Below are 26,952 nucleotides of genomic sequence, written 5' to 3' on the forward strand. Positions count from 1 at the left end.
CCTCAATGAATCCCAGCATTTGCAACAGTCAGAAAAACAGCCTCTGAATTAAGCTTTTAGGAATATAAAAAAGACTTATTTATTTATTTTTATTTGATTGGTGTTTTACGCTGTACTCAGGAATATTTCACTTATACGACGGCGGCCAGCACTATGGTGGGAGGAAAAACCGGGCAGAGCCTGGGGGAAACCCACGACCTTCCCACAGCGGAGAGGAAGCCAGCATGAGCTGGACTTAACTCACAGGGACCACATTGGTGACAGACTCCTGGGTCATTACGCTGCGCTGGCGCACTCACCGAGTGAGCCGCGGTGGCCCCCTATAAAAAACAATCCATCAACACATAATTCTATGATATGATAAAAGTTGCATGAATTTCTTTACTATGGTTTTGTTTTGGCCCCTTGGATTTAAACTGCTTTGCCTTGAATGACAGGTTTCAAGGTCACATTGGCACTGAGTACATATGCATGTATTTCTTGTATTAAACAAGTAAGGACAGGGGCACATGTATACTCACTCACTACCTGAGAAATACAGTCAAAGAGAATCTCATATGCTCATGATGCTAGTTTTAGCCACGTCCCACGTGTGTGAAGATGAATGACTGATAACAGCTTAATGCCACATTAACAATATTTCAGCCATATCGTGGTGACGTGAAAATTTCACCAAATCTTGAAATGTGTTTCTGAGATATACATCACACACAAAAACCACAAGAACGCCATGGATCTGCTCTACCAGCACACAAAAAACGAATGAGATTATGATTTTAGATGTTAAACCTTCTCAGCACAAACCTGCAATTTCTTAAAGAATATTTTGTCTTTGAAGTCAAGAAAAAAACTTGTCTTCAGTCAAATCTGTAAGGATAAATCAGGAGCTGACCTTAAGATAGGATCTGCAGCAATCTCCACAGCTCCACATAAATACTATACCAGACTTCAGCAGGATCAACAAAGTCAAATACCAGGCCTATACATATGTATAAACCAGCCTTATGGTCAGAGAACAGGGAAACATGGGCTTCTCAGTTCCACAAATAATGAGCACTAACTTCATACTAAGCCAACACACAGTCTGAAAGTTTCTAGAGATAGACAGAGACAGAAAAGCATGGCCACATGTTGTAGCGAGGTCAGAGATTGGTCGAATTCCTCAGCCTTAATGACTATGTGAAGATTTCATTGGTTGTCAAGACCGTTGATTGATATTTGACAAGAGTCTGATACATGCGTGCATGGGTTCATCGGAAAGTATTAATGAGATTACGCAGACTTTCTGTGAGATTATAACGTGATGGTTTGGTGGATTATCCGCCAAGCTTTGCGCCAGACGTTTTTGTGAAAACCTGTGCGTGTGTGGGGGGTACACTGAGACAAGTGAGGTGCCTGCCTGGCCGAAGCTGGCGATTGTTTGTTTAGCTAACTTTAGCCAGGGTCTAATTTTATCAGCTTGTGTTCGACATCGCATGCCAGTGCCAAGTCCTGTTCCCTCAAATAAACACCTCCAATTAAGCTAAGTACTACAGGCAAATTATCTGTGAGTGATGAAGAAATATGTTAGGTTAGCACGAGAACGCCTCTCAGAGTTATAAAAGACAAACAGTCATCAAGAGTACGGTAAAGGGTTCAAAACAACAGACTACAGTAAATCTTCAACCGTTTTAACCTCTAAACTGCTTTTCTTCAGTGGAATAATTATTGTGAAAATGATTTCTTTGTATCACTAAGGACACAATCTCCAAATAAATGGTGCTACAAATTATTTCTTTGCACCTCGTCGTTCTATCAAAATGCTTCCAAATATTTGTTGCACAGCCAATCAATAAGTTTCAAGTACACCTCTTGCATGAAAATGTTTTAAGACAGGTCTAAATTGAGGACATTTGGAGATATCTGATCTTACCATATTTCCATAATAGCTTAAGTTTTGATTTTTAGGTGTACACATAGTGAGTTCAAAGGTACTTTGTAAATGTTTATACACTGTGGTGTCTTGACATTGGGCGACCTAAATACGAACCAATGCTCGTCTTACAGAAGAGCCACTAGAGTAATATGTAGTACTGGTAAGCTGGCAGTTTGTTGACTTGGCAATCCCAACATACCAGCACCAAGAAAATAAACTGCCAAGCTAAGGGAAAAAAAAAATTCAAGGAAGTTTACAGCTGGTGCCTCCCAGAAAATATTTCCTTGAAAAAGTATCCTCTCAGAATCAAAAAACACTTATTGCTTCTGACAAAAACACGACTGCAACAAGCCAGGTAGATTTCAAGGAATTATGGCTGATTGTGTAACAGGAACTTGAATTCTTTTACGAAGTCCAATGAAAATTGTGGTAAGCTGTGGCATTCCCTCAGAAATGTTTGTAGGCGTGTCAAAGGTTGAAGTTTCACATGCATTTCCTCCATGTTCAGGCGCAGCGCAGGCCAGGACGTTTTTGGTACATGCGCAAGCAAATTACAGTCACTATACCACAACAACCTCGTCTGACTCAAAACCATGTTTACCGTAAAAATACCAATAATATGCGAGAAAATTTTCTATTTTCGACATACAAAAACAAAAACAAAACAAAACTGATGCAGGTAAAATACAAAATTACATTGTAAAACATGTATGTTACATGCTATAGGCTTATGCTGCTACTCAAAATATTACCTGCAAGAAAACCCAATATAAAGGCAACTTACAATGAAAGTAATTAGCAGCAACTTTTTATTGTATATTTATCAAAAGATATTCTGTACATCACTACTACCGTACCATTGTCCTTTTTGTGCGATTATCGTACATGTGCGACATCTTTGTGAAACCCGGTCCTGAAGTTTCAAAAGAAATATACCCTAATTCCTCAACCTTTTCGACTGCGTCTGTGACCAATATTTTGAAACATTCTGAGAGAAATATGCGGTACAGAGAAATAATCTGCACAGTTTCATGAACTCTGCATCTTACGTGACACAAACAAATTTTTAGCCTCATTTTCATAATAAATGTGTGCATAAATTCCACTTAAAAAGTGCTCTAGTGGTTGAAAAGGTTGAAGATTTATAGTTTGTTTTTAACAGATTTGTAGGGTGTCTATGCTTCAATCTCTACGCTTCAAAGGCCTCAACTGGATTTCCATTGTTTCCATAATCTATCCAAGAACTATAATGATGTCAAAGATAAAATGAAATCAGGAACTTAGATGTACCCTACTGAAGTGGCATTTGGAGGCTGTCAAGTTATAGGAGATTACAACTTTGAATTAAAAATTGAACTGAATAAAGCCATAAATTCTCGCTGTAGATTCAAGTATCATTATCAAGTGAATCAATGCGTCCTTACAAAATGGTGTTCAAGCCAACGCTGAATGGTATCAATAAATTCACGAACGTGTGATATTCTCTCAGAGTTTACATAATTAGCTAAAAATATGCAACAATTACAGCAAATGACAATTTAGAGTTAAATGGGAACAGACAATTTTGAAATTCCTTATTTCACACAAAGCCAACTAAAGCTCGAATATGCACATACAAGAACCTGTACATGTTGCCATGGATACTCCAAATATTACAGAACTAACAAAAAATACTGCCACAACTGGGTCACTTTATTGCACAAAACCTTGTCTGAGCTTTTAGTCGCTTTACCTGTTTGTTGTTGAGCCTGTTTTTTCTGATCCTACATTAACATGGGTCAATCTCTTAATGAGGGGGTCTGGGTGTAACCTGACATTAACTCTGTGCCAAAACACTGATGCAATTGCAAATGTCTGCCATTTTTTGTTCTTTTTGGAGAAGTGAAGTTTTATGAGGATTTATGGCCTGCTTGTCTAACCATGCAGTCTTGGTCCTAACCTCTCTGACGGAAGCTTCAAAGTACTTGATAAGCTGTAATTTACAGTCTGGATCCAGAAAACTTGAGAAATGAGGGTAAAAAATGAGATGGTGTAAATACTATAAAAAAAATAGAAAAAAATACCTAAAAAGTTTGGCAGATGCACATGACTATGTGTTTTTTTTTCTGTGACAGAAAATGTTTTTTGTGCACTACAAGTGAATTTAGCTGAAAGTTTACACAGAAATGATATATCTGCATACTGTAAGTTAGCTATGTAGTGGAGAAATCACTAGTTTTGAAATGGAATTTTTCAAGAATTGACAGTTAGAAGTGATTTCTCCTACATAAATGACACAACAGACCCTTGTCATAATTGTACATTAGTTTTCCAGGATTGACAGCTGGATTCCTGGAGCGCTCAGGCAATATCGAGATGACACATCTGAGGTTTAATTTAACAGTATTAGATATCAATAGGGGAAAGTCAACAGTGGAAAGTCAACACTTTTCTCTAGAACATATACATCTGGGTTTACTGGACAATGTCTTGAAGTAAACTAATAATAAACCCCAATGATGTTTTTATCCGTGAGAAAAATGTTGCTTCTTTTGCTACCAGTTTATTTATTTATTTATCTGACTGTTTTTGAATGTTATACTCAAGAAATTCTTATACAATAATAACAACACACAGCTTTGGGTTTAGAAACAGATTAAACCATCCACCTATGCCAACTTATAGACTTTCCCCCGCATGCCATAATCCTGAAATACAGGAGACCTTTAGGGAATGTTGGAGCGTGCTTATGACTCCACAACTGTCAATGACTGCATACGGCCACCAATGCTCCATCAACAGTGAAAGCAGGGGAATACACAAATTAGCTGTTGAAGGCAAGGATTGAACCTGTATCCTGTTTGTTCTAGTGATTGGAAAACAAATATCTTAACCACTAGGCCTTCTCTGAATTACCTCCCTTGTTACTCACCAGTGATTATGATGAATGCAAGATCAGATTTTCAGGCGTGAAACCACGAGAAGTGGGACCTCGCCTTTCAAAGCATGCACGTAATTTGCAAGACTGGACAAGTAAATGTATGTGTATACCAGAGACTCACCCTGACGGGACAAGTATGTGTATACCAGAGACTCATCCTGACGGGTCAAGTATGTGTATACCAGGGACTCATCCTGACTGGACAAGTATGTGTATCCCAGAGACTCATCCTGACGGGACAAGTATGTGTATACCAGAGACTCATCCTGACTGGACAAGTATGTGTATACCAGAGACTCATCCTGACGGGACAAGTATGTGTATACCAGGGACTCACCCTGACTGGACAGGTATGTGTATACCAGAGACTCACCCTGGCTGGACAAGTATGTGCATATGAGTGACTCACTCTGACTGGACAAATACGTGTATACGAGTGACTCACCCTGATTGGACTCCTGCTGAATTTAACAACACCAACTTTCTTGACGATGTTTTCGTCATCATCTTCATCGTCTGTACTTCCGAGACCTTCGATTTCTGCAAAACCATACTCATACTCTGTCATCTCCAATGGCTGGTCTCCTGTTGGTCAAAAAATAAAAAAATAAAAAAAATAAATAAATAAATAAAGTAAATAAAACTAAAATAAACCAAAACAATGCAAATTTTGTCATCATACTAATTCGATGACCAAAACCTTCATGTTATAAATAGTCCAACTTAAAGTTTTTTAAAATGCTTTGGAGTTCATCAATACTAAATAAGCACTTTACTTTAATAAGAAATATACTGTTCTTATTGACTTATGTCATACATATGCTAATGTTTTACTGTGTAGTGTACTACCGTGAGTGTACTACTGTAAGTGTACTACTGTAAGTTTTCAACCTTTCTGTATGTTTACAAGCTGTTTATTCCAGCATATTCTGAAGGCATTATTCTATGTAGGCTGATAAAATTATTTGAAATTGGCTAATCCAACCAGTGTAGTTTTGCATCCAAACTCAAATTAAAAATAAACATAAATTTTACTGAAAAATCCTCTTTCATATGCAAAAAGGTTGATTTGTTTGCAGCATTCAAGAATATTTCACTTATACGAGGGCGGTCAGCATTATAGCGGGAGGAAACCGGGCAGAGCCCTGGGGGAAACCCATGACCATTCGCAGGTTGCTGACAGACTACGAAAAAAGGTTGAAGAAATAGGGTAATCCATGTAGGGAGAATGATGTACACGTATTTCTATCTCCCCAATCATTGACTTACAGACAAACATCACACTAACCAAATGCAACATTGCCTAGGTAAGGGAGAAAACTCTTGACCACTCTGATCAGTAAAATTATCTATGTAATTTTACACACATCTACCATGACAAAGCCTGAACAGAATGTATTTTCCAATGCTAGGGTTAGGAAGTTTCTAGGTTTAGAAGATATCACATAGTACTTACATCCTGCCTAACTTAGTCACCACACAGCGTCAATAACCTTACATGCAGAACACAATAGGTCAATTCCTTAAGATCACTGCTTTAAAATGCAGCATGTTGTTACTGGTGTTCTGAGTTTTACAATGTGATTCACGTTTCAACAACTACAACAACTACAACATCCACAAAGCAGTGTGCAACACTATGAGATAATACTAATTTTACTTTGTGTTTTACGGGCGAGAAAACACTTAAAAAACAAAAGACAACTAAAAAGCCATCTTTCTATTTTGTTTGATCTTTGTTTTTTCCCCATTTTTTTTACCCGCTCTCTTATAATGTACATGTAATTATGTCTTCAACAAGAAAAATTACCAAATTGATGATTTTCAAGTTTTAATTTTATACTCTCCTCAGACAATCAGAAACAGTTTTAGTCCGCCTGTAAAACAACAATTACAACTGGCATGGCATAATAAATCTTGATACAGATTTCTGCTATTTTTAGGGCTGGATTCAAACATTGGCTTTCTCAGAAACATTTCAATAAATGTCTATTTCTGTGTTCCACCAAGATATATTCAAATTTGTTAAATGAGTATTAATATTTTATTTTTGTAATACCTGATGGGTCCGAGAGGAGCACCTTGTCTGTGTTCCACCAAGATATATTCAAATTTGTTAAATGAGTATTAATATTTTATTTTTGTAATACCTGATGGGTCCGAGTGGAGCACCTTGTCTGTGTTCCACCAAGATATATTCAAATTTGTTAAATGAGTATTAATATTTTATTTTTGTACTACCTGATGGGTCCGAGTGGAGCACCTTGTCTGTGTTCCACCAAGATATATTCAAATTTGTTAAATGAGTATTAATATTTAATTTTTGTCATACCCGAGGGGTCCGAGTGGAGCACCTTGTCTGGCTCCTCATGTCCGTCTCCATCTTCTCTCTTTGCCAACAATAAACCCTCAACTTCCTGAGCTTCAGCATCTGTCAACAGGTCGCGTCTACAAACACAGATTTAGTACAAAAGTCACTAGAGTTCATTAAAACCATGCTTTATACACTGTAATACAGTATCATTCAAATTCTAGCTATTGGGAACTGGTTTCGTCAAATAATTTGAAAATTAAGGCTTAACGGAGCATCAAAATCAACATATAAAGAAAGTATGGCTGAAGAAACATGAATAATTTCACAAAAACAATGAACAATTCATGACTACAAACAGAAAAGTTTCATGTGATAACAACCATTGTTTAAGTCATGACTTAGGAAAAAGAGTTTTACAAAACAATGATACAGAAACTAGCAAATTGACTGAGAAAGTAAGGATCAGACTTAGAAACACATAAGGTACATAGTAAAAGTAACTTGAAAATGTGTATGGAAAGTGGGAGTTATATTATGTGCTCTACCAACCAGATTAACAGACAGAGACAAACAACAACAACAACAACTCATAATTACATGCATGTAATAATGCTGACACCATATGCAGCTCCATCTTTTTTCTTTTAATACTGGAAGGTAAAGTGAATTGAAGAAAACAAGGTATGGGTGTCACACAGATGTATACTTGTGATTCATGGTTGATGACAGATGTGGCTCTCTACTGGAAGAAAAAGTCTTGTCAATTTGGTAGAATATGATTCTGGTAAATGCATATTAAAAAATCCAGGCTGTCAACTTTCTCTTCAGACAACCCACTGGCCAGCCGCTAGACTGCATGCAAGTTGTGTGCTTCTGGTTAGTTTTCTAAACGACTTTTTGTCAACCCCTACCTTTCTAAAATGACAAATATTTATTCAACACGTGTAGGATATGGATTTATTGATTGGTGTTTTATGCCGTACTCAAAAATATTCCACTTATACGACGGCAACCAGCATTACGGTGGGAGGAAACCGAGCAGAACCCAGAGGAAACCCATGACCATCCGCAGGTTGCCGCGACCTTCCCACTTACTTACGGCTGGAGAGGAAACCAGCATGAGCTGGATTTGAACTCACAGCGACCGCATTGGTGAGAGGCTCCTGGGTCATTACGCTGCGCTAGCGTGCTAACCAACTGAGCCACAGAGGCCCCATCTAGGATGTGGCAGAGGAGTTCAAACCCAGAGCATGTCAATTTATCACTCCCATACATGTACATGTATACCAGCCTTGTCTGAAATAAAAAATATTTACTGACCACATGTCCATGAACAGTACATATGCACTCATGCTAATCATGACCCTCTTGTACAAAGATTCAAAGCATAACCTACAGACATGTAAATTTACTGGTAACATCCCAGGTTTTCTGTAATGATGAAGATATTATTGAATACCATATGACCTCTTGTAGAAGGAAAAGCATCATCAGTGTTGTTAATACAGGTGTACTGTAATTCTTCAACCTTTTCACATGTTTAAGGTGTTGATTCAAGCAATATTCTGAAGGCATTATTCTCTGCTGACTGATAAAATTATCCACTTTGTGAAGCCCTGGCCAATCCAACCAGTAGCGTAGTATTGTTTCCAAAACCATCTTCAAAATGTGCGTAAATTGCACTGAAAGTTGCTCTTTCATATGCGAAAAGGTTCAGGAATTAGCGTACGTATGGCTTCTTGGAGATTGGGTTCTTTGCTTCATTTCAATTAACTGGTGACATTCCAGGTTTTCTGTAATAATGAATATCCACTGCAGCACACACGCGCCATGAACTCTCTTATAAGGAAAAGCATTATCAGTTGCTGTATGTCAATTTACTGGCAACGTCCCACACTTTTTGGAACAATGAATATTTACTATAGCGACAAACGTGTGCATGCATCGTCAACATCACATCTTGAAGAAGGAAAGGCATTATCACTAGGTGTACATATATGTCACTTTACCAGTGACGTCCCACACTTTCTGGAACAATGAATATTTACCATAGCGACAAACGCGTGCATGCATCGTCAACATCACATCTTGAAGAAGAAAAGGCATTATCACTAGGTGTACATATATGTCACTTTACCAGTGACGTCCCACACTTTCTGGAACAATGAATATTTACTATAGCGACAAACGTGTGCATGCATCGTCAACATCACATGTTGAAGAAGGAAAGGCATTATCACTAGGTGTACATATATGTCACTTTACCAGTGACGTCACACACTTTCTGGAACAATGAATATTTACTATAGCGACAAACGTGTGCATGCATCGTCAACATCACATCTTGAAGAAGAAAAGGCATTATCACTAGGTGTACATATATGTCACTTTACCAGTGACGTCCCACACTTTTTGGAACAATGAATATTTACTATAGCGACAAACGTGTGCATGCATCGTCAACATCACATCTTGAAGAAGAAAAGGCATTATCACTAGGTGTACATATATGTCACTTTACCAGTGACGTCCCACACTTTCTGGAACAATGAATATTTACTATAGCGACAAACGCGTGCATGCATCGTCAACATCACATCTTGAAGAAGAAAAGGCATTATCACTAGGTGTACATATATGTCACTTTACCAGTGACGTCCCACACTTTCTGGAACAATGAATATTTACTATAGCGACAAACGTGTGCATGCATCGTCAACATCACATCTTGAAGAAGGAAAGGCATTATCACTAGGTGTACATATATGTCACTTTACCAGTGACGTCCCACACATTCTGGAACAATGAATATTTACTATAGCGACAAACGTGTGCATGCATCGTCAACATCACATCTTGAAGAAGAAAAGGCATTATCACTAGGTGTACATATATGTCACTTTACCAGTGACGTCCCACACTTTCTGGAACATTGAATATTTACTATAGCGACAAACGCGTGCATGCATCTTCAACATCACATCTTGAAGAAGAAAAGGCATTATCACTAGGTGTACATATATGTCACTTTACCAGTGACGTCCCACACTTTCTGGAACAATGAATATTTACTACAGCGACAAACGCGTGCATGCATCGTCAACATCACATCTTGAAGAAGGAAAGGCATTATCAATAGGAGTATGTCCATTTACTGGTATTACATACCAGGGTTTCATGAACATTTGCTACCGCACATATACATAATCATCACGATCTGTTATGGGAGGTAAAGCATTATTAATACAGGAATGCATCTATAGTATACAAACAACGAACATTACCTTAAGCTCGACCCTCAGGGGCTAATTATGCACCTGCATCCCGGCTTGATGCATTATCCCCATGGACCCACAGTACCCGCAATAGGCAGAATCATCGTCATACTGCCTTTTTACAGAAACTGTGTGCTCAGTCAGTCTCAGACTAAGGTTTGCTCTGGACTGTAGGTAAAACTTGATCATGGGATAGGAGAGCTTAGCTGTAAACCTCACTCCAGAATAAAATCAATCAAGGCCAATGCCAGCTGGTGTGCCATGAATGTGTTAAGACAGTAATCCACCCAAGGGTGTCCTATTTTGAGGGTCTAGCTACCGTAAATCATCCAATATTCACAAGATACTAATTTGTTGACCAGTTTTACATGCTGTGAAAGTATTGCATGTTTTTTTTTTTTTTTTTTTTTTTTTTGCAATCTGGGTATTCCTAGCAATGACTGCATTTAACTGATCTATCAATTGGCTGAACAAACAAAACTATTTCTTCTGTGGAAGATGTACATGTACATGTACCTGTATGTTAAAACACTCTCATGAAGCCTTCAATATCGAATGTGAAAACCTACATTTTAGTGTCACATGTACACGTCATGTTCTTAGTTCAGATTAGAATAACACTGAGGTTGAACTAGTGAGCAATTCCACAGGAATCAATCTGAAAAAATCTTCAGGACATTTCACGCAAGAGAATCGAGGCACGATTAATCAAATAATTCTGTAAGCTTAATTAAATTCTCATCTCTAGAGGATGTCAACGAAATGTCTGTTACTGCCTATGCCTCTATCTAGGCAGTCTAGATCCTTCTGGGCACGGATCTATATTACATACCTGTACATGTAGGAGTGTGTAAGGAAAATGTACTCCATTTTACAGGTATCAATAGTGTCTGAGGTCAATTTTATAAAAACACCAAAATGGTACGTCTTTATGATTATTTGATTGGATGATGTACATGTGCACGGCTTTCAGGTTTCGAGGATGGATGGATGGAACTGTACGAGTTACTGTAAGCCTGCTGGAAACATTGAACTCGCCTGTACTGGATAACTGGAAACAGCTGACTGCGCAGTGGGCAATAGACATACAGGTAAGTTAAAAATCTTCTAATGCATGTACAGGTAAAGCACATATACTGCAGATTCAATCAGATGATTATATTTAAGGGAAACATTTCTTGTCAACGATCACAAAGTTTTTCGTGTAAAGTCTGCTGTTCATCTCCTGTAAAGCCTGAATATTACTCTAATTCTTCTAATTCTGGGTGGTGAATGTAGAATATTAAACTCAATCTTTACCAGCATTTTGAAAAAGCAAAGATATGAGTATGTTGTTCATTAGATGGTTTAAGCATTTGAGAAAAAAGAAACTCAATATTCCTGCTACAATTACATATATATTGGCTAAAATAAGCAGACCAGGTGTCCCCAAAATTAGAAGAAATATGGTATAAATGCATATATATATATACACATAAGGGAGGCCACTCTGTTTGTAAAAGTAACAATGCAGCAAACATATTTAAAGAATTATGGCAAATTCAGCCTTTCTCAGCCTGCAAAAAAACATAATTATAACATATATGTACACAATATACACTTAAGGGAGACAACTCAGCCTGAGAACTGCATCTAAAGGAAGGAAGTTTCAAAGTTACAAACACATCCTTGTTTACTCAACACACTACATCTGTATTACCCTAATTCTTCTAAGTTTAGGACAGATATTCTGTAGTAGTTCTGAAAGCAAAGAAACATATTTCAGTCCAAGTTATTCTGGAAAAGTAAAGATATCACATGTTCATTGGTTAAAAAGAGTAGACCCGGTGTTTATACATGTATGTGGAACTGGACAATCCATAATCCATTTCGGTCTGCTGGGGGGAAAAGAACCCTACAAAATGAGATTAACTGCGTGAGTTTCATTACAGCTGCGAAAAAATAAAAAAGGACATGACTATCATAGTGTCAAAATGTCGTATATCAAAACCTGTGTATTAATTAAGCTGTATAAACAAAACAAGAGAGACAACATAGATACAGCATATACCCATGGGGGAAAACAGGTGAATGATACTAACGGTCTTGATGCTTTTAAATCTCGTTCTCTGCCTGTGTAAAATATCCGAGAGCTCTCAAAAAGCAAATCGCCAGAATTCGCATCAGCGTTTGATCGCAGCGATGAGGTTCTCGACGTTGATTGGCTATGACTAGTAGATTCGGAGGAGGAGTCTGGGTTTGAGCGGAGAGATGACGATCGTGTCCTGTGAATAAGAACCTCGTCTCGTAGAATAGGGTTGCTTCCCTTTGCTTCAGGAACAGCAATCGTCACAATGGACTCTGCCACTTCGGATTCCCCCAAAGGTGTGTCCATGCTCACCTGTGTCCGCATTTTCAGAATCACAGGTTCTGATTCATCGTCACTGAGGTCAGACAACGAAGCACATGATGACACATCTGACTGGTCAATAGGACTTTCTGCTCCTGACCTTGGTGGAACATTCCTCACGGTGGGCATTTTGTTCCCTTTTTGATAAGAAACTGTATTGTCCACTTTCCTTGACACACTTTCTCCACCTGTTTGGTAACCCTTGGCAATGTGAGCATTTGTAACTTCTGAATCGCCTTCAGATGAATGCTGTTGCTTTGTGCTAACAACAACCAAACCTTTGTCATTTTCGCCAGACTTTTTCACTGTCTTTCCACTAAAGGCTTGGATCAACTGGCTGACAGGTGCTATGGGCTCGCTGGATGCTACAGATGTCCTTTCTTCGGCATCAGTATCCAAGTTAATACTTTGAAAACTCACTTTTTTCACAGTGTAGTTTTCTCCATGCTCTGTATCATCATCATCTCCTTCACTGCCAAAATCTGGTAAAGCAGTCTTGTCATCAGGTGAAACATTTTTGATGGAATGTAAATTATTATTTCTATCGTCCACACTGATTTCTTCCTGAACTAAAGATTGCACACTGGAAAGTGATTCGTGTGACAGCGAAAGTGACTCCGAAATCGGACCCACTGACTGCTTGCCCAGTCCGTCGAACAGCTCGATTAACTTGGCTGTGTGTTTCCCACGAACATGGGAAATCTTGCCCATCTGGCTTCGTTTCTCCATGTCTGTTTTGACGGGCATGTTTTCTGACTAGGAGTTTAAATTCCTTTGGTTTGAGTCATACTGTGTCATATCTCAATCCTACAAAGAAATTGTAATTATAAACATATAATAAAAATGAAGAAATAAACACTAAAGCATATTAGGCCTGACCGTTTGAATCTAAAGTGCTGTTCCTCATGTGCCAAAATTCTAACTTTTTCCACCACCAAAGTTTTACCCGTTTCAATGAGTGCAGATGCCCAGAAATATTCAGTGTGTACAACAGATGATACAGCACCTGTATCCCTCTACGTCACAATAATCTCATACTACTTATCAAAGTAGCGGACAAATTTGATTTTTCCACGTGTGAAGCAAGGACTAGATTTAGTGGCCATTCATACTACAAGGTCCATAACTGATCATTTACAGTATGAGGTCCCTAATCATTCACAGTATGAGGTCCCTAACTGATCATTTAGAGTATGAGGTCCCTAACTGACCATTTACAGTATGAGGTCCCTTAACTGATCATTTACAATATGAGGTCAGTAACGGATCATTTACAGTATATGGTCCCTTAACAGATCATTTACAGTATGAGGTCAGTAACTGATCATTTACAGTATGCGATCCATAACTGATCATTTACAGTAAGCAGTCTCTAACTGATCATTTACAGTATGAGGTTCCTAACTGATCATTTACAGTATGAGGTCCCCAACTGATCATTTACAGACCCTATAGCAGTCACAGAAGGTACTAGTACAAGTACATGTGTTGGAGATATTTTCTAATGCAATGAATTCATTTGGCTCATGGGGGCCTGTGGCCACCTGCATATTTTCAAGCGCCTCGGGTGGCGGCCCCCAAGCCCCCTGCCAATTCGACAACGCATCTTCAACTCCTAGCTAATGCCCTGATGTTGTACATCAAATATATATTTAAACAAACTTCATCTGACACGACCTAAATGGCCTTACAAACTTACGGCTTTCAAAGCCACAAGAACAGTGGATGTAGAGGAGTGTCAAAATTCCCAGTCTGAGGCAGGGATCGAACCAACATGCACCAAATTCCAAGACAAGAATCTGACCTGCACGCCAAACATATCCCCCAGGCCTCATACCTGTTGTACATGTACAATTTACAAAAGATCTGAGGAAGGCACTTGATTTATAGCATAGCCAAAAAATTCCATCACAAATATGTTCATCTGCAAGGACATGGAACTACTACATTTTGAAGACCTCTTTTCTAAGCATCCACTTTTACACGATTTCTTCAGGTACCTGTCAACCCACACGGAATTAAGCCTTTACACGCCCACAATGAATGTCACAGTATCTGGCTTCTGCATGTGCAACAACCAGCTAGTTTTACATTTACATATGCTAATACGGTGCTAATGGCTTCCCTTCGATATCCAAGTGATAATGGGTTGTTATCTGTAAAATGTGGAAGGATCTATTACAAAGATAAGGTAAAACAGGAAGTAAACTGTCATTCTTTCCCTTTATTGTAAAATGGGTCAATCCTCTCCGAGACTCCCAACATTTTCAGCACTCTATCTGACATTTAACAACAAACAGTGAATTGTTTAAAAACTAATTATGAAACTGTAATTCAATGCCAAATCAACATGATTAGCCTGCACACTTGCTGAATTGTTTCCTGTTTAAATGACCAAACACTTTTGACAGTCCAGTGAACTTTTTTAAAGCTTCCCTTATCACACATGTATCTTATGCACAAATAGGTCAGACAACAAAGCCTGCGTTGTCCTCATATCCTATCTAAATCCAGCTTAATGCTAAGAACAAAGATCAACATTAGACAATTCGGAATAAGCCAGTTCAGAGCCCTCTACACCTAATTTAGGTTGAACAAGATTATCTGACTCCCTGCTTTTTACACACATGTATGCGGCCTACCTATATATACTGGAAATTTTCAACCTTTTCAACCACTAAAGCACTTTTTTCAGAGGAATTTATGCATACAATTATTATGAAAGATCCGCTAAATATGATTATTTTGTGTCATTAAAGATGCAAGCTTCATAAAACTGTGTAAATTATTTCTCTACACCCCATAGTTCTCTCAGAATGCTTCAAAATATTTGTTGCCGAGGCAGTTGGAAAGGCTGAAGAATTTGGGTCGCTTCAGTAACTGAAACAAAGGAAGTACTTTCTTGCTATAAGTTACTATGTAACGAAAAGAAAATGTTCAAGTTACAACTTTACTGGAGTCCAAACTATACCAGAGCAAGCCCAAATATTGCAGCACTAAATAGCAGCTGCGACAATCCACAAAAACTCAATGTCATCTTACATTAAGGCCCCTTGCGAAAGGCCTATTTAAGTTATAGGCAGACATGATGTCAAACATTCCACCAGCCGACAGACAGACTGACCAACTGACTTAAAGGCTTAGATGTACCTGTAGCTACAAATGGAGGATTTTGACAACTTTCACCAATGCAGGTCATAAAATCATATAGAACACTTTAGCGTTTTGTCTAATGGTGATAACTGCCAGATAAATACATGTAATCAAATTATTTTGATTCAAGCAATAAATACAAGACCCAAAAGACCCGACCTGGTGCAATTCAACTTCTGAAATTTGACATCTGAAAACTAAAAATGGCCACAAATCTCACATCTGTTAGGCTCCTGATCAAGAATTATGGGGAAATAATAACATGGCTTTTTATGTACTGTTCGTGCAATTTGAGGAGTTTGTTAAAGGCAAAGAAAACACTAATCTAAACTACCCTTATTCTTCAACCATTTCAATCATCTCTGCAAGCAATATTTTAAAACACATTTACAGAACTATGGGGTGTAGAGAAGTAATTTGCACAGTTTTATAAAGTTTGCATCTTTAATGATACAAACAATTCATTTTTAGCATCATTTTTATAATAAATGAATGCGTGAATTCCACCGGAAAAAGTGATTTAGTGGTTGAAAAGGTTGAAGATTTAGAGTATATGCCAGATGAAAGCCTTTTAAACACTCTCCAGAGAAACAGTGTGATTTATCCTTTCTAGGAGTTTTTTTCAATCTACATGTAGTAAACTGGTTCTTAAAATAATTATTTGAGGCAAAAAGTATGGATGTGACGAGGCTGATATCTTTGCAGAATGTGATTACAAAGTATAAACTACTATAAACTTGTGCAAGTCTGTAAATTTAGAGTGGTTATCTGGGCCAAGTGGCACATGGCCTGTTTTTAATCATACATTTGTCGTACGATATTTTGCAGGTCACTACGACCGCACCATTTTCCTTCATGTTCGATTATCGTACAGGTACAACATCTGTGTCAAACAGGGTGCTGTTTATAAAGAATATGGTTTACCCGTAACAATTAAACATACACACTGCGCAACCATGACTGGGTCAGGTTCACCCAGGTAAGATGTGTGCACAGGTGTGCTGACTGCTTAGGCATGTATTTGGTTGACCATTGACAGGAACAGACAGGTGAGCTGTGTTTACTTGCATGCGGTGAGTACAGCTCAAAACATGCAAAGGCTCACCTACGCATATTATGTTGGTATAGATACCTTGCATGTATTAGAATGTGTATGTCTTTCCATATACATGTACCCACAAACAAGCCTCAATTTTGTCAACCTGGGCAGTCTTGCATGTTTACAAGCTTTGCCAGAAGTCATTTCTTCAGAGCACTGATTCAGACTTCATCAACAAAAAAAACTTTAATGAGTGCTGTACAATGTCAGTATACTTTGCCCATAAATGTGATTTCTTGTTTTTTCTTTCATTAGAGAATGCAACTGCAAAAATTCCTCACAAACAGCATCCTAAGCTGTTCCCAACATGTATGACTTCTTAAAATGCACAGGAAAGTGGCTCAGATTGGTAACCGTATCTTTACACTATGTGTATAAATCCATGTACTACACAGCCATTAAACTAGTTCAGTTAAATTAAACGTTGAGGTCTAATTTCAACAATTTCTGACATTTACCCGCCTCAACCTTCAATCGTAGAATTACAAAATCAGGTAGGTCCATCCCGCAAGGCACTTTGTGGAATGAAGTGGGCAGGTAGAAAACAGAAATTTTTGAAAACAGACCTCAACATTTAATTTAATTGATCTACCATTAAGCACAGAGTAAAATGATCTTCAAACTTTGACAACTTTACCTGTACTATTAATATGGTACCAAAATGATGCTTTAACTTTTCTAAAAAACAAATAAAATCATACGAGTCAAAGTAACAAACTGTAAACTACAGGAAAATGTACAAAACTCACCGCAGAAACGCTACTTTGCAAATGAAAGGTTTTATGCCCTTAGAGCGTGTTATTCTATCTGTTCAGTTCAAACCAAGAAGCTAACACTGCATAAGACTGAACTCTTACACAATAACAACAACAACCACAGTGTAAGAACAGACCTCCTGTGACTAACACTTAATTGCCTACTTGTCTACCCGGGAGCTGCACACAAAAGGAAGCTAATTGTCTTTCCTGTGGAAAACAAGAGTGCTGTGGTAAGCAAAACTTGGCAAATGGGCTTTGTTGTTATCAAGAGTGTAGGCGGTATCAGTAAAATCTGACAAGGTCTTATCAATGCCAAGAATTCAGGCTGGTTATAGGCACTGTCTGGGTTATTAGCTGTACATGTAAATGTACCTACCAAAGTGGACGGTCAGACACAGGCTGTGGTATAAAGAAAGTACATGTAGCTTGTTGCACACGATTAAATACTTTGCTATCTGCTCTGAGCGTCAGTGTACTTCGTAGTCTGGGTATCTATGGAAGACAAACTGCTACAGAAATCAAGCAGGAAGTTGCCTAGTTCCTGTGTTTAACAAGTTGTGTGCAGAGACGCTTAAAACATACTATCCAGTTAATTCAAGCCATTTTGCCATAAATTTCCACAACTTTCTGGGTCAACTTACACTGGAAGTGGGTATTTGTCCCAATCCTTACATTCCATAGATTTTGAAAATGCTTGTCACATAGCTAATTATGAATTTTAATTTTCCCCCCCCTTTTGGTGAATTTTTTAGGGGATTTACCTTAAAGGTTATTTTAATTCTGGCTAACCATACAGCTGACTCCTACTTCCACAGCCTTGAATGGTTCACCTTGTCCAGGGTTAAGTGGCATACATAATGAGGCTTTATGGACATATTTATACATTTACTGTCCATTACTTACACAGATTTAGCAAGGAGCTTCAAAGCCACATGTATCCGTACAAACCCAGCTGAATTATAAATAAAGATCTGATATCAATGCACTCTTTTCTCGTGAGAAAATATTTTTCATTTCTTTTCATGTATTACATAAACTGAAACCGCAATCTGATTTTTTTTTTAAACCCCAGAAATGAAAAATCAAACATGTAACAAAACTTTTATTTGTTATTATGCCTTTTTATACTGTTATTTAGTGCTATGCATAGTCGTAAATTTTTCATGAAGTACATGTAAATGTATGGGCATTTTCATACACTGTTTATTCATTCCCGAGCGAATCATATCTAAGCGCAAATTTGGAACAGCTGCAACTATTTGCAAAAAATTCATGTCATCTTGCACTGAGGTTCCTAGTTAAGAGAAGGACATAATTTAAAGTTAATCATTGGACTTAGTGACAGATCCATTTATAGATCTAGAGCTTCATTGTCGCCACTGGAAATAGACTGATCAAGTTCTGAACGAGTCTTTATAGTTAGATGTTACCCATACCTTTTCTCTAACGCATCATGTATAAATGTAGCAACACAGAGAAATGCATGTCTTCACTGAGTTGATTCAGGCTTTGCACAAAGTAAAAATTTCCCCCTAACCTCAAAGAAAACGGAGCTTTAGAAATACACCAAAACGATGCAAGAAACATAAAACACATACAACAAAAAGTTATACACTTAACTGGCAAACTGAGACACAAATACAATGTCACAAATATTGACACAAATACAATGTCACAAATATTGACACAAATACAATGTCACAAATATTGACACAAATACAATGTCACAAATACAATGTCACAAATATTGACACAAATACAATGTCACAAATATTGACACAAATACAATGTCACAAATACAATGTCACAAATATTGACACAAATACAATGTCACAAATACAATGTCACAAATATTGACACAAATACAATGTCACAAATATTGACACAAATACAATGTCACAAATACAATGTCACAAATATTGACACAAATACAATGTCACAAATATTGACACAAACACAATGTCACAAATATTGACACAAATACAATGTAAATCTTCCTACATATACATGAAGTAACAATTAAAACAAAGCATCACCTAACCGTGTCAGAAATAAAAGCACTGATTTGTTTATTTATTTGATTGCTGTTTTATCCCGTACTCAAGAATATTTAACTTATACGACGACGGCCAGCATTATGGTGGGAGGAAACCAGGCAGAGCCACGACCATCTGTAGGTTGCCGACCGACCTTCCGAGTTCCAGAGGAAGCCAGCATGAGCTGCACTTGGAACTCACTGTGACTGCATTAGTGTGAGACATCTGGGTCACTGCACTGCGCTGACGTGCTAACCCCTCGCCCACAGATGGCCTCTAATAGCATTGATTGGTAAGGAGTTGTCATCAAACATACATACATACCCCTTTATCCGTCCGTACGTGGGAAGGTCTGACAGCAACCTGCGGATGGTCGTGGGTTTCCCCTGAGCTCTGCCCTGTTTCCTCCCACCATAATGCTGGCCGCCGTCGTATAAGTGAAATATTCTTGAGTAGGGCGTAAAACACCAATCAAATAAATAAATAAATAAATAAATCATATCCCTTTAATCTTAATACAAATGTACGTCACAAGACAGAGCACAATTCTTTTCAAAAGTGTCTGAAGAGGCTTAACAAATTTAAGACATGAAAATGTTGACAAATTTAGTCTTACAACGTCACACTTGACCTGAAACCGTAAATCTGTGTTTTGGGCTAAAAAAACAAAACACATGCGCTCTGTAACAATGACCTCTGAACTCACGGTGAGGAATTACTTATCCACTGTGTATTCTGTATAGGCCTATTGCTAGGAAGCCAAAAGTTCTCCTCAGGAAAAAATAATTCTCTGGAAAAACTGCCCCGAAAGACATGTGCAATGTATATTTAGATTAGAGTAGAAAACACAACTATGAAAAGACTGGAGCATTAGCGTATGCTAGCTTATAGTGACATCTGGTTAGGTCTGATAACTTAGGCCTGTTTCCTAGACATGAAACAAGCCGTCAGACAATGAGATTTGCGCGGAAATATCAAGCTACTAATCCGCCCAGCTTTATACATGCCCGTATGCTTATCCTAAGCCGTGATTATTTCTCTTGAAAAATAACAGAACAAGTGCATTAAATGAAAAGGTTTTCGAAATTTACGTCTTATGACGTCAGACCGGAACTGTAAGCCTATATTTTTCCTGGATATAAAACTAACAGTGAAACTTTGGCTGAAGTACAGCTACCATAAATCCACTCAGCTTTGTATAATGCCTAAGCCTTCTTTAAAAATAACACAAGAAAAACAAATGAGAGCATTTACGTCCTATGATGTCAGACCTGACCTGAAATGTAAGCCTATTTTCCTGGATATACAACTAACAGAGGAAATCTCGGCTGAGTATAAATACGAATCCACTCTCTTCCATATACATTTGCCTATAACCTAAGCCACAACACAAAACAGGCTAAAAAGACAAAAGAAGACTCAAAAAAAAAAAATAAAAAAATTGAAAGATCTAATATCTTATGACGTCCGACCTGACATGATTAGTTTAGTTTAGTTCCCAGATCTACATTATCCTAAATGACCCTAAGTTTCGTTCATGACAAACTTGCCCATTTTTCCTGATCCTGACAGTTTAATTGATTTTAGAAAGCTGTTTTCAGGTTTGCTTGGAACATGGGATGATATTCTACTGGAAAATTGTAAGGTTCAGCACCAAAAACAGTATTCTGTGACATTTACTTGACTCTAAAAATGCACTTTTGTGGACAAAATTTGAGGTCACTTAGGCTACTCATTCACCAATGTATACCTACACAAATATGCTTATCTCATGCCACAATCAGTTATTTAAAAAAAAAAAATGGCAGCAAAGAAAGTAAAACATGTAAAAAAAACAACAATTAAGACGTAAGTACAATCTATTATGAAGTCACACATGAAATCTGACACCTACGGCTACTTTCCTGGGCCCAGTTGTTCTACAGCGTATTACGTCATATCATAACTCTAAATTTTAACCAAACTCAGCACCTAATGCAGCTGTCTAAAGTCAAAGTATAAGACAGAAGATTTACACCATATTCAATACACTGTTATGCATTTATTTCCGGGCCAAGTACCAAACTGGCTTATCCTTAAGCCCTCTAAAAGAGGCAAGAGAGATCCAACAGACACACAAAAAAAAATACACATATAAAAAATACGTGAATTACCATTTACTGATTTCAGATATCACTAACTGAGTGATTTTCCTGGATACAGAAAGACTTGTAGCCCTAAAACCTGGACTCAAGTATCAATGGTCAATCCACTCACTGCAGTGCTGTACACTTGACTTCCAATTCACCAGTCCTTCTGCTACCTTGATATGATAATAAGCATAGCAATGGTGACAGAATGACACAGGTCATGGCCATGCCTAGTTATGTAATCAGTCACAGTGACTACCCCAGGGTTCAGTATAAATCTCCCAAAATTTCCCTCATAACATTCACATTTTAGTGACAAATAAAGGTTTGACACACAATATTACTTACACATAATAGTGCTTTATGCACTTAAATTTTTGCAGTAACATCTCAAAACACCTTTCTAAGATCAAAAGAGTCACACAAAACATGTAACTTTATAGTCATTGGCAAATGTTTGGGTTTTTTACCCTTAGTTTTAATTTCTTCAAGCTGCCACTTAGCACTTCACCCATACAATGTGCGCTAATTTAATCATAACATATTTCCTTGACCGTTTTGTATGAAATGTCATCTTGTACCTTCGTAATGAAACACTCTGAAAGGCACTGGGGGTTAGTTGAAATACCCTAAATAACCTAAAATTTCGTCCAGGATTAAGTTGCTCATGTTTCCAGCTTCAGGAGTTCTATTGATTTTAGAAAGGTGTTTTGAGAGGTGTTTTGAGAGGTGTTTTGAGAGGTGTTTGGAAGGTAGAGTGATATCCCACTGGGAAAATGTAATTTTTAGCACCAGAATAATGTCTCATGACATTTATTTGCCTCCAAAGATGTTTTTTGTGGTCAAATCTTTAGGTCATTTAGGGTACCCGAGCTGGGTTCAATTCCACCCTTGGGACACTTTTGGTGTATTGATCAGCTAGGAGGATTATCTGACAAACTGGCATTATTGCAACATCCCTGAGTAATTACATGCCCATACTGTACATGCTCCTCTGTCTACAAAGTCTTTTCACATCATTCTGGCACTACATTTCATATAGATTCCCAATTTCCCGCAAAATGATTTTACCAGAATCCATTTAAATCCTCAATAAAGACAAAGGCTTTAGTATCACACGAAGGGCAAAATACTAATGGTAAATCAGTCATGTCTTCTGTAGGCCTCATTACAACCTCATCTTCTTCCAAATAATGAATATGTACACAATTTTCACTTGCCACTGAACTGATTTGCAGGGATTAATGAGGTACTGGGACAGGTAATTTGTACCTGTGGGAAAGCAGGTGTGGTCACCTATATTATCATTATAAAGTATCAGGCAAATGTACACTGAAAGGTTTACCTGTAAATACACCAATCTTATTTTCTGTTTTACCGGCGAAAATACTAAAACTAAAATACTAAAAAATCGAAAAAATGGAATAAAACTAAAACTGAAAATCCATCTTTTTATTTTTTAACGATTGCAATATTTTTACTATTTTCCTGTTTTTTATCTTTGTCTTAATTTAACCAGGCGACCATATGCCAATTATCACACTGTCGTTGTTGCTCTGGTTTTGTCTGTCTTTTATTCTATTCAACAGACAGACCACATTTCTGATATATTAGGCAATTTTTAAGTTTAATTTTAACTTTCATATCTTCTCCGACATTAGGAAGAGATTTATTCTGCCTGTAAGCAACAATCTAATTGGAGTGGCCTAACACAAGTATGTCACTTCATCAACTACAAGTACAGTGAACATGAAGAGTGTACCTTGCACGACTTCACGCCTGAATCATACGAATTAAACACAGGTAATTGATGTGTGATTGACAGGACATTAAACATGTCTGCTCCGCTGCTGCTGAGTATAGACACACACACAGCAACATGTACTATCTACATGTGCAACTGATCGCAATGCAGATAGTATAAACAAGCTTGCATGTATCATGGTGGACTGCCCTTCATGCATGCAGTTAGGTATATTACGCATAACTTTAATATATTTATTTATTCACTTGGTGTTCAATGTTATATTCAAGAATTTTTCTCTTGATTAATGTAAACACACATGTACCTGTGTTATACCTGACAAAACCAGTGGACTCCAAGCTTTAGTGACAGCAGCGAGAGCTGGATTTGAACATGCAACCTCAATGGTCAAGAACCTGACAGTCGCAATTAGAAATAATCATAGGTACAGGTAATATATATATACACACGTGTATCAGACGTAAATGAATATAGATAGAGTACTTCAACGTAGGCTTTTATCAAGTGGCACATTTTGCTTGCCTGACTCATTCAATCACCTTTGTATAGTGCCACATAACAGAAAAACTGAAGTATTTTACAATCTTTATATGCTTCTGAAAGAATCTGTATTTGCATGTTCCAGGGCAAACTTTACAAATACAGTACATGCAACATACAGGCATCCGTGCACACTATATAACTGTGTGTACCAGATTATACACACATCTACTGAGACAAAAACAGTATGAAACCAAATATCATACACAAAGTCTTTTCAAAGCTACCACTTAAGCATCTCCCCAGCCCACTCCCTCACCCCACCCATCTCACCCTACACATCAAAATTTCATTTCATTTCATTCATGTGTACATGTACAATGTATGTGTGTGTACATGTACAATGTACATGTGTGTAGATGTACAATGTACATGTGTATAGATGCACAATGTACATGTGTGTAGATGTACAATGTTAATTTGTAGATGTACAATATATATGTGTGTAGATGTACAATGTACATGTGTATAGATGCACAATGTACATGTGTGTAGATGTACAATGTTAATTTGTAGATGTACAATATATATGTGTGTAGATGTACAATGTACATGTGTATAGATGTACAATGTATATATGTGTACATGTACAATGTACATGTGTGTAGATGTACAATGTTAATTTGTAGATGTACAATGTACATGTGTATAGATGCACAATGTACATGTGTGTAGATGTACAATGTACATGTGTGTAGATGTACAATGTAGAAGTGTAGGTGTACAATGTATGTGTGTGTAGATGTACAATGTACATGTGTGTAGATGTACAATGTACATGTGTATAGATGCACAATGTACATGTGTATAGATGCACAATGTACATGTGTATAGATGCACAATATACATGTGTGTAGATGTACAATGTACATGTGTGTAGATGTACAATGTAGAAGTGTAGGTGTACAAGGTATATGTGTAGATGTACAATATAGATGTGTGTAGATGTACAATGTATGTGTGTGTAGATGTACAATGTAGATGTGTGTTGATGTACAATGTACATGTGTATAGATGCACAATATACATGTGTGTAGATGTACAATGTACATGTGTGTAGATGTACAATGTATATGTGTAGATGTACAATGTACATGTGTGTAGATGTACAATGTACATGTGTATAGATGCACAATGTACATGTGTATAGATGCACAATGTACATGTGTATAGATGCACAATATACATGTGTGTAGATGTACAATGTACATGTGTGTAGATGTACAATGTAGAAGTGTAGGTGTACAAGGTATATGTGTGTAGATGTACAATGTATGTGTGTGTAGATGTACAATGTACATACGTGTAGATGTACAATGTAGATGTGTGTAGGTGCACAATATACATGTGTGCAGATGTACAATGTATATGTGTGTAGATGTACAATGTAGATGTGTGTAGATGTACAATGTAGATGTGTGTAGATGTACAATGTATGTGTGTGTAGATGTACAATGTAGATGTGTGTAGATGTGTGTAGATGTACAATATACATGTGTAGATGTACAATGTATATGTGTAGATGTACAATGTACATGTGTGTAGATGTACAATGTTTATGTGTAGATGTACAATGTATATGTGTAGATGTACAATGTTTATGTGTAGACGTACAATGTATATGTGTAAATGTGCAATGTATATGTGTGTAGATGTACAATGTACATGTGTGTAGATGTACAATGTACATGTGTATAGATGTACAATGTAGATGTGTGTAGATGTACAATGTAGATGTGTGTAGATGTACAATGTAGATGTGTGTAGATGTACAATGTACATGTGTGTAGATGTACAATGTACATGTGTGTAGATGTACAATGTAGATGTGTGTAGATGTACAATGTACATGTGTGTAGATGTACAATGTACATGTGTATAGATGTACAATGTAGATGTGTGTAGATGTACAATGTAGATGTGTGTAGATGTACAATGTACATGTGTGTAGATGTACAATGTACATGTGTATAGATGTACAATGTAGATGTGTGTAGATGTACAATGTAGATGTGTGTAGATGTACAATGTAGATGTGTGTAGATGTACAATGTATATGTGTAGATGTACAAATCTACAAAAATAAACAGCTTAACATTCCATAGGTTCACATTATTTTCTCTCCCCTAAATTCCTGCTTAAATGAATCCCAATTACCACATTTACTTGTAATATAAGCAAGACAATAAATGTTCCTACTTAGGGAATTTGAAACTACATACATGCCATGTGAAATCCTTAATTTACAGACAAAGCAAGTCAAATTGCCTGTGTGCAGGGGAAATTCAAGCACACAAACACAGTCTTATGATATATGGCTTTTACAAAAAACAGCAGTTTAGAGGATATACAGAAATGACCCCTTGCCCTCTTTCTACACCCCTCGGGAAGTGATTCACACCCACGCTATACATATACTAAAATCAACCCACATACATGACATGTGGATCATATGTGTGTGGTTTTTATCTTGAATTCACAGATGACATTTTCATGCCTGCATAATTTGTACATTCTCTGACCGATGTACAGGTACGCAAATGTCATGTACATAGTACAGACAATAAAATAGAAGTTTTCGCCTACACTCAGGGATACATACTACATGTGTACACAGATGCATGTAGAAGTATTTACGAATACTTGGCAGAGAAGTTTT

The 26,952-nt window shown here is 37.4% G+C and overlaps 2 protein-coding genes across 2 annotated transcripts in view; one reads left to right on the forward strand and one right to left on the reverse strand.

Annotated features, from left to right (window-relative positions):
• Positions 1–26,952, reverse strand: part of LOC135464534 (neurabin-1-like) — an 85,506-nt gene that overhangs the window by 39,223 nt on the left and 19,331 nt on the right. The window contains exons 3-4 of the mRNA XM_064741959.1: positions 7,168–7,283; positions 5,281–5,420 (exon numbers count right to left, since the gene is read on the reverse strand). Of these exons, the coding sequence (XP_064598029.1) occupies positions 5,281–5,420; positions 7,168–7,283 (256 nt within the window). The remainder of the gene's footprint in view (positions 1–5,280; positions 5,421–7,167; positions 7,284–26,952) is intronic.
• The window catches only part of LOC135464976 (puromycin-sensitive aminopeptidase-like), an 84,349-nt gene continuing 68,893 nt past the window's right edge, over positions 11,497–26,952 (forward strand). Inside the window, exon 1 of the mRNA XM_064742567.1 lies at positions 11,497–11,515. The gene's annotated coding sequence lies outside the window, so the exon portion shown is untranslated. The remainder of the gene's footprint in view (positions 11,516–26,952) is intronic.

This window comes from Liolophura sinensis, chromosome 4 (assembly GCF_032854445.1).
Source record: "Liolophura sinensis isolate JHLJ2023 chromosome 4, CUHK_Ljap_v2, whole genome shotgun sequence".
NCBI classification, from domain to species: Eukaryota; Metazoa; Mollusca; class Polyplacophora; order Chitonida; family Chitonidae; genus Liolophura; species Liolophura sinensis.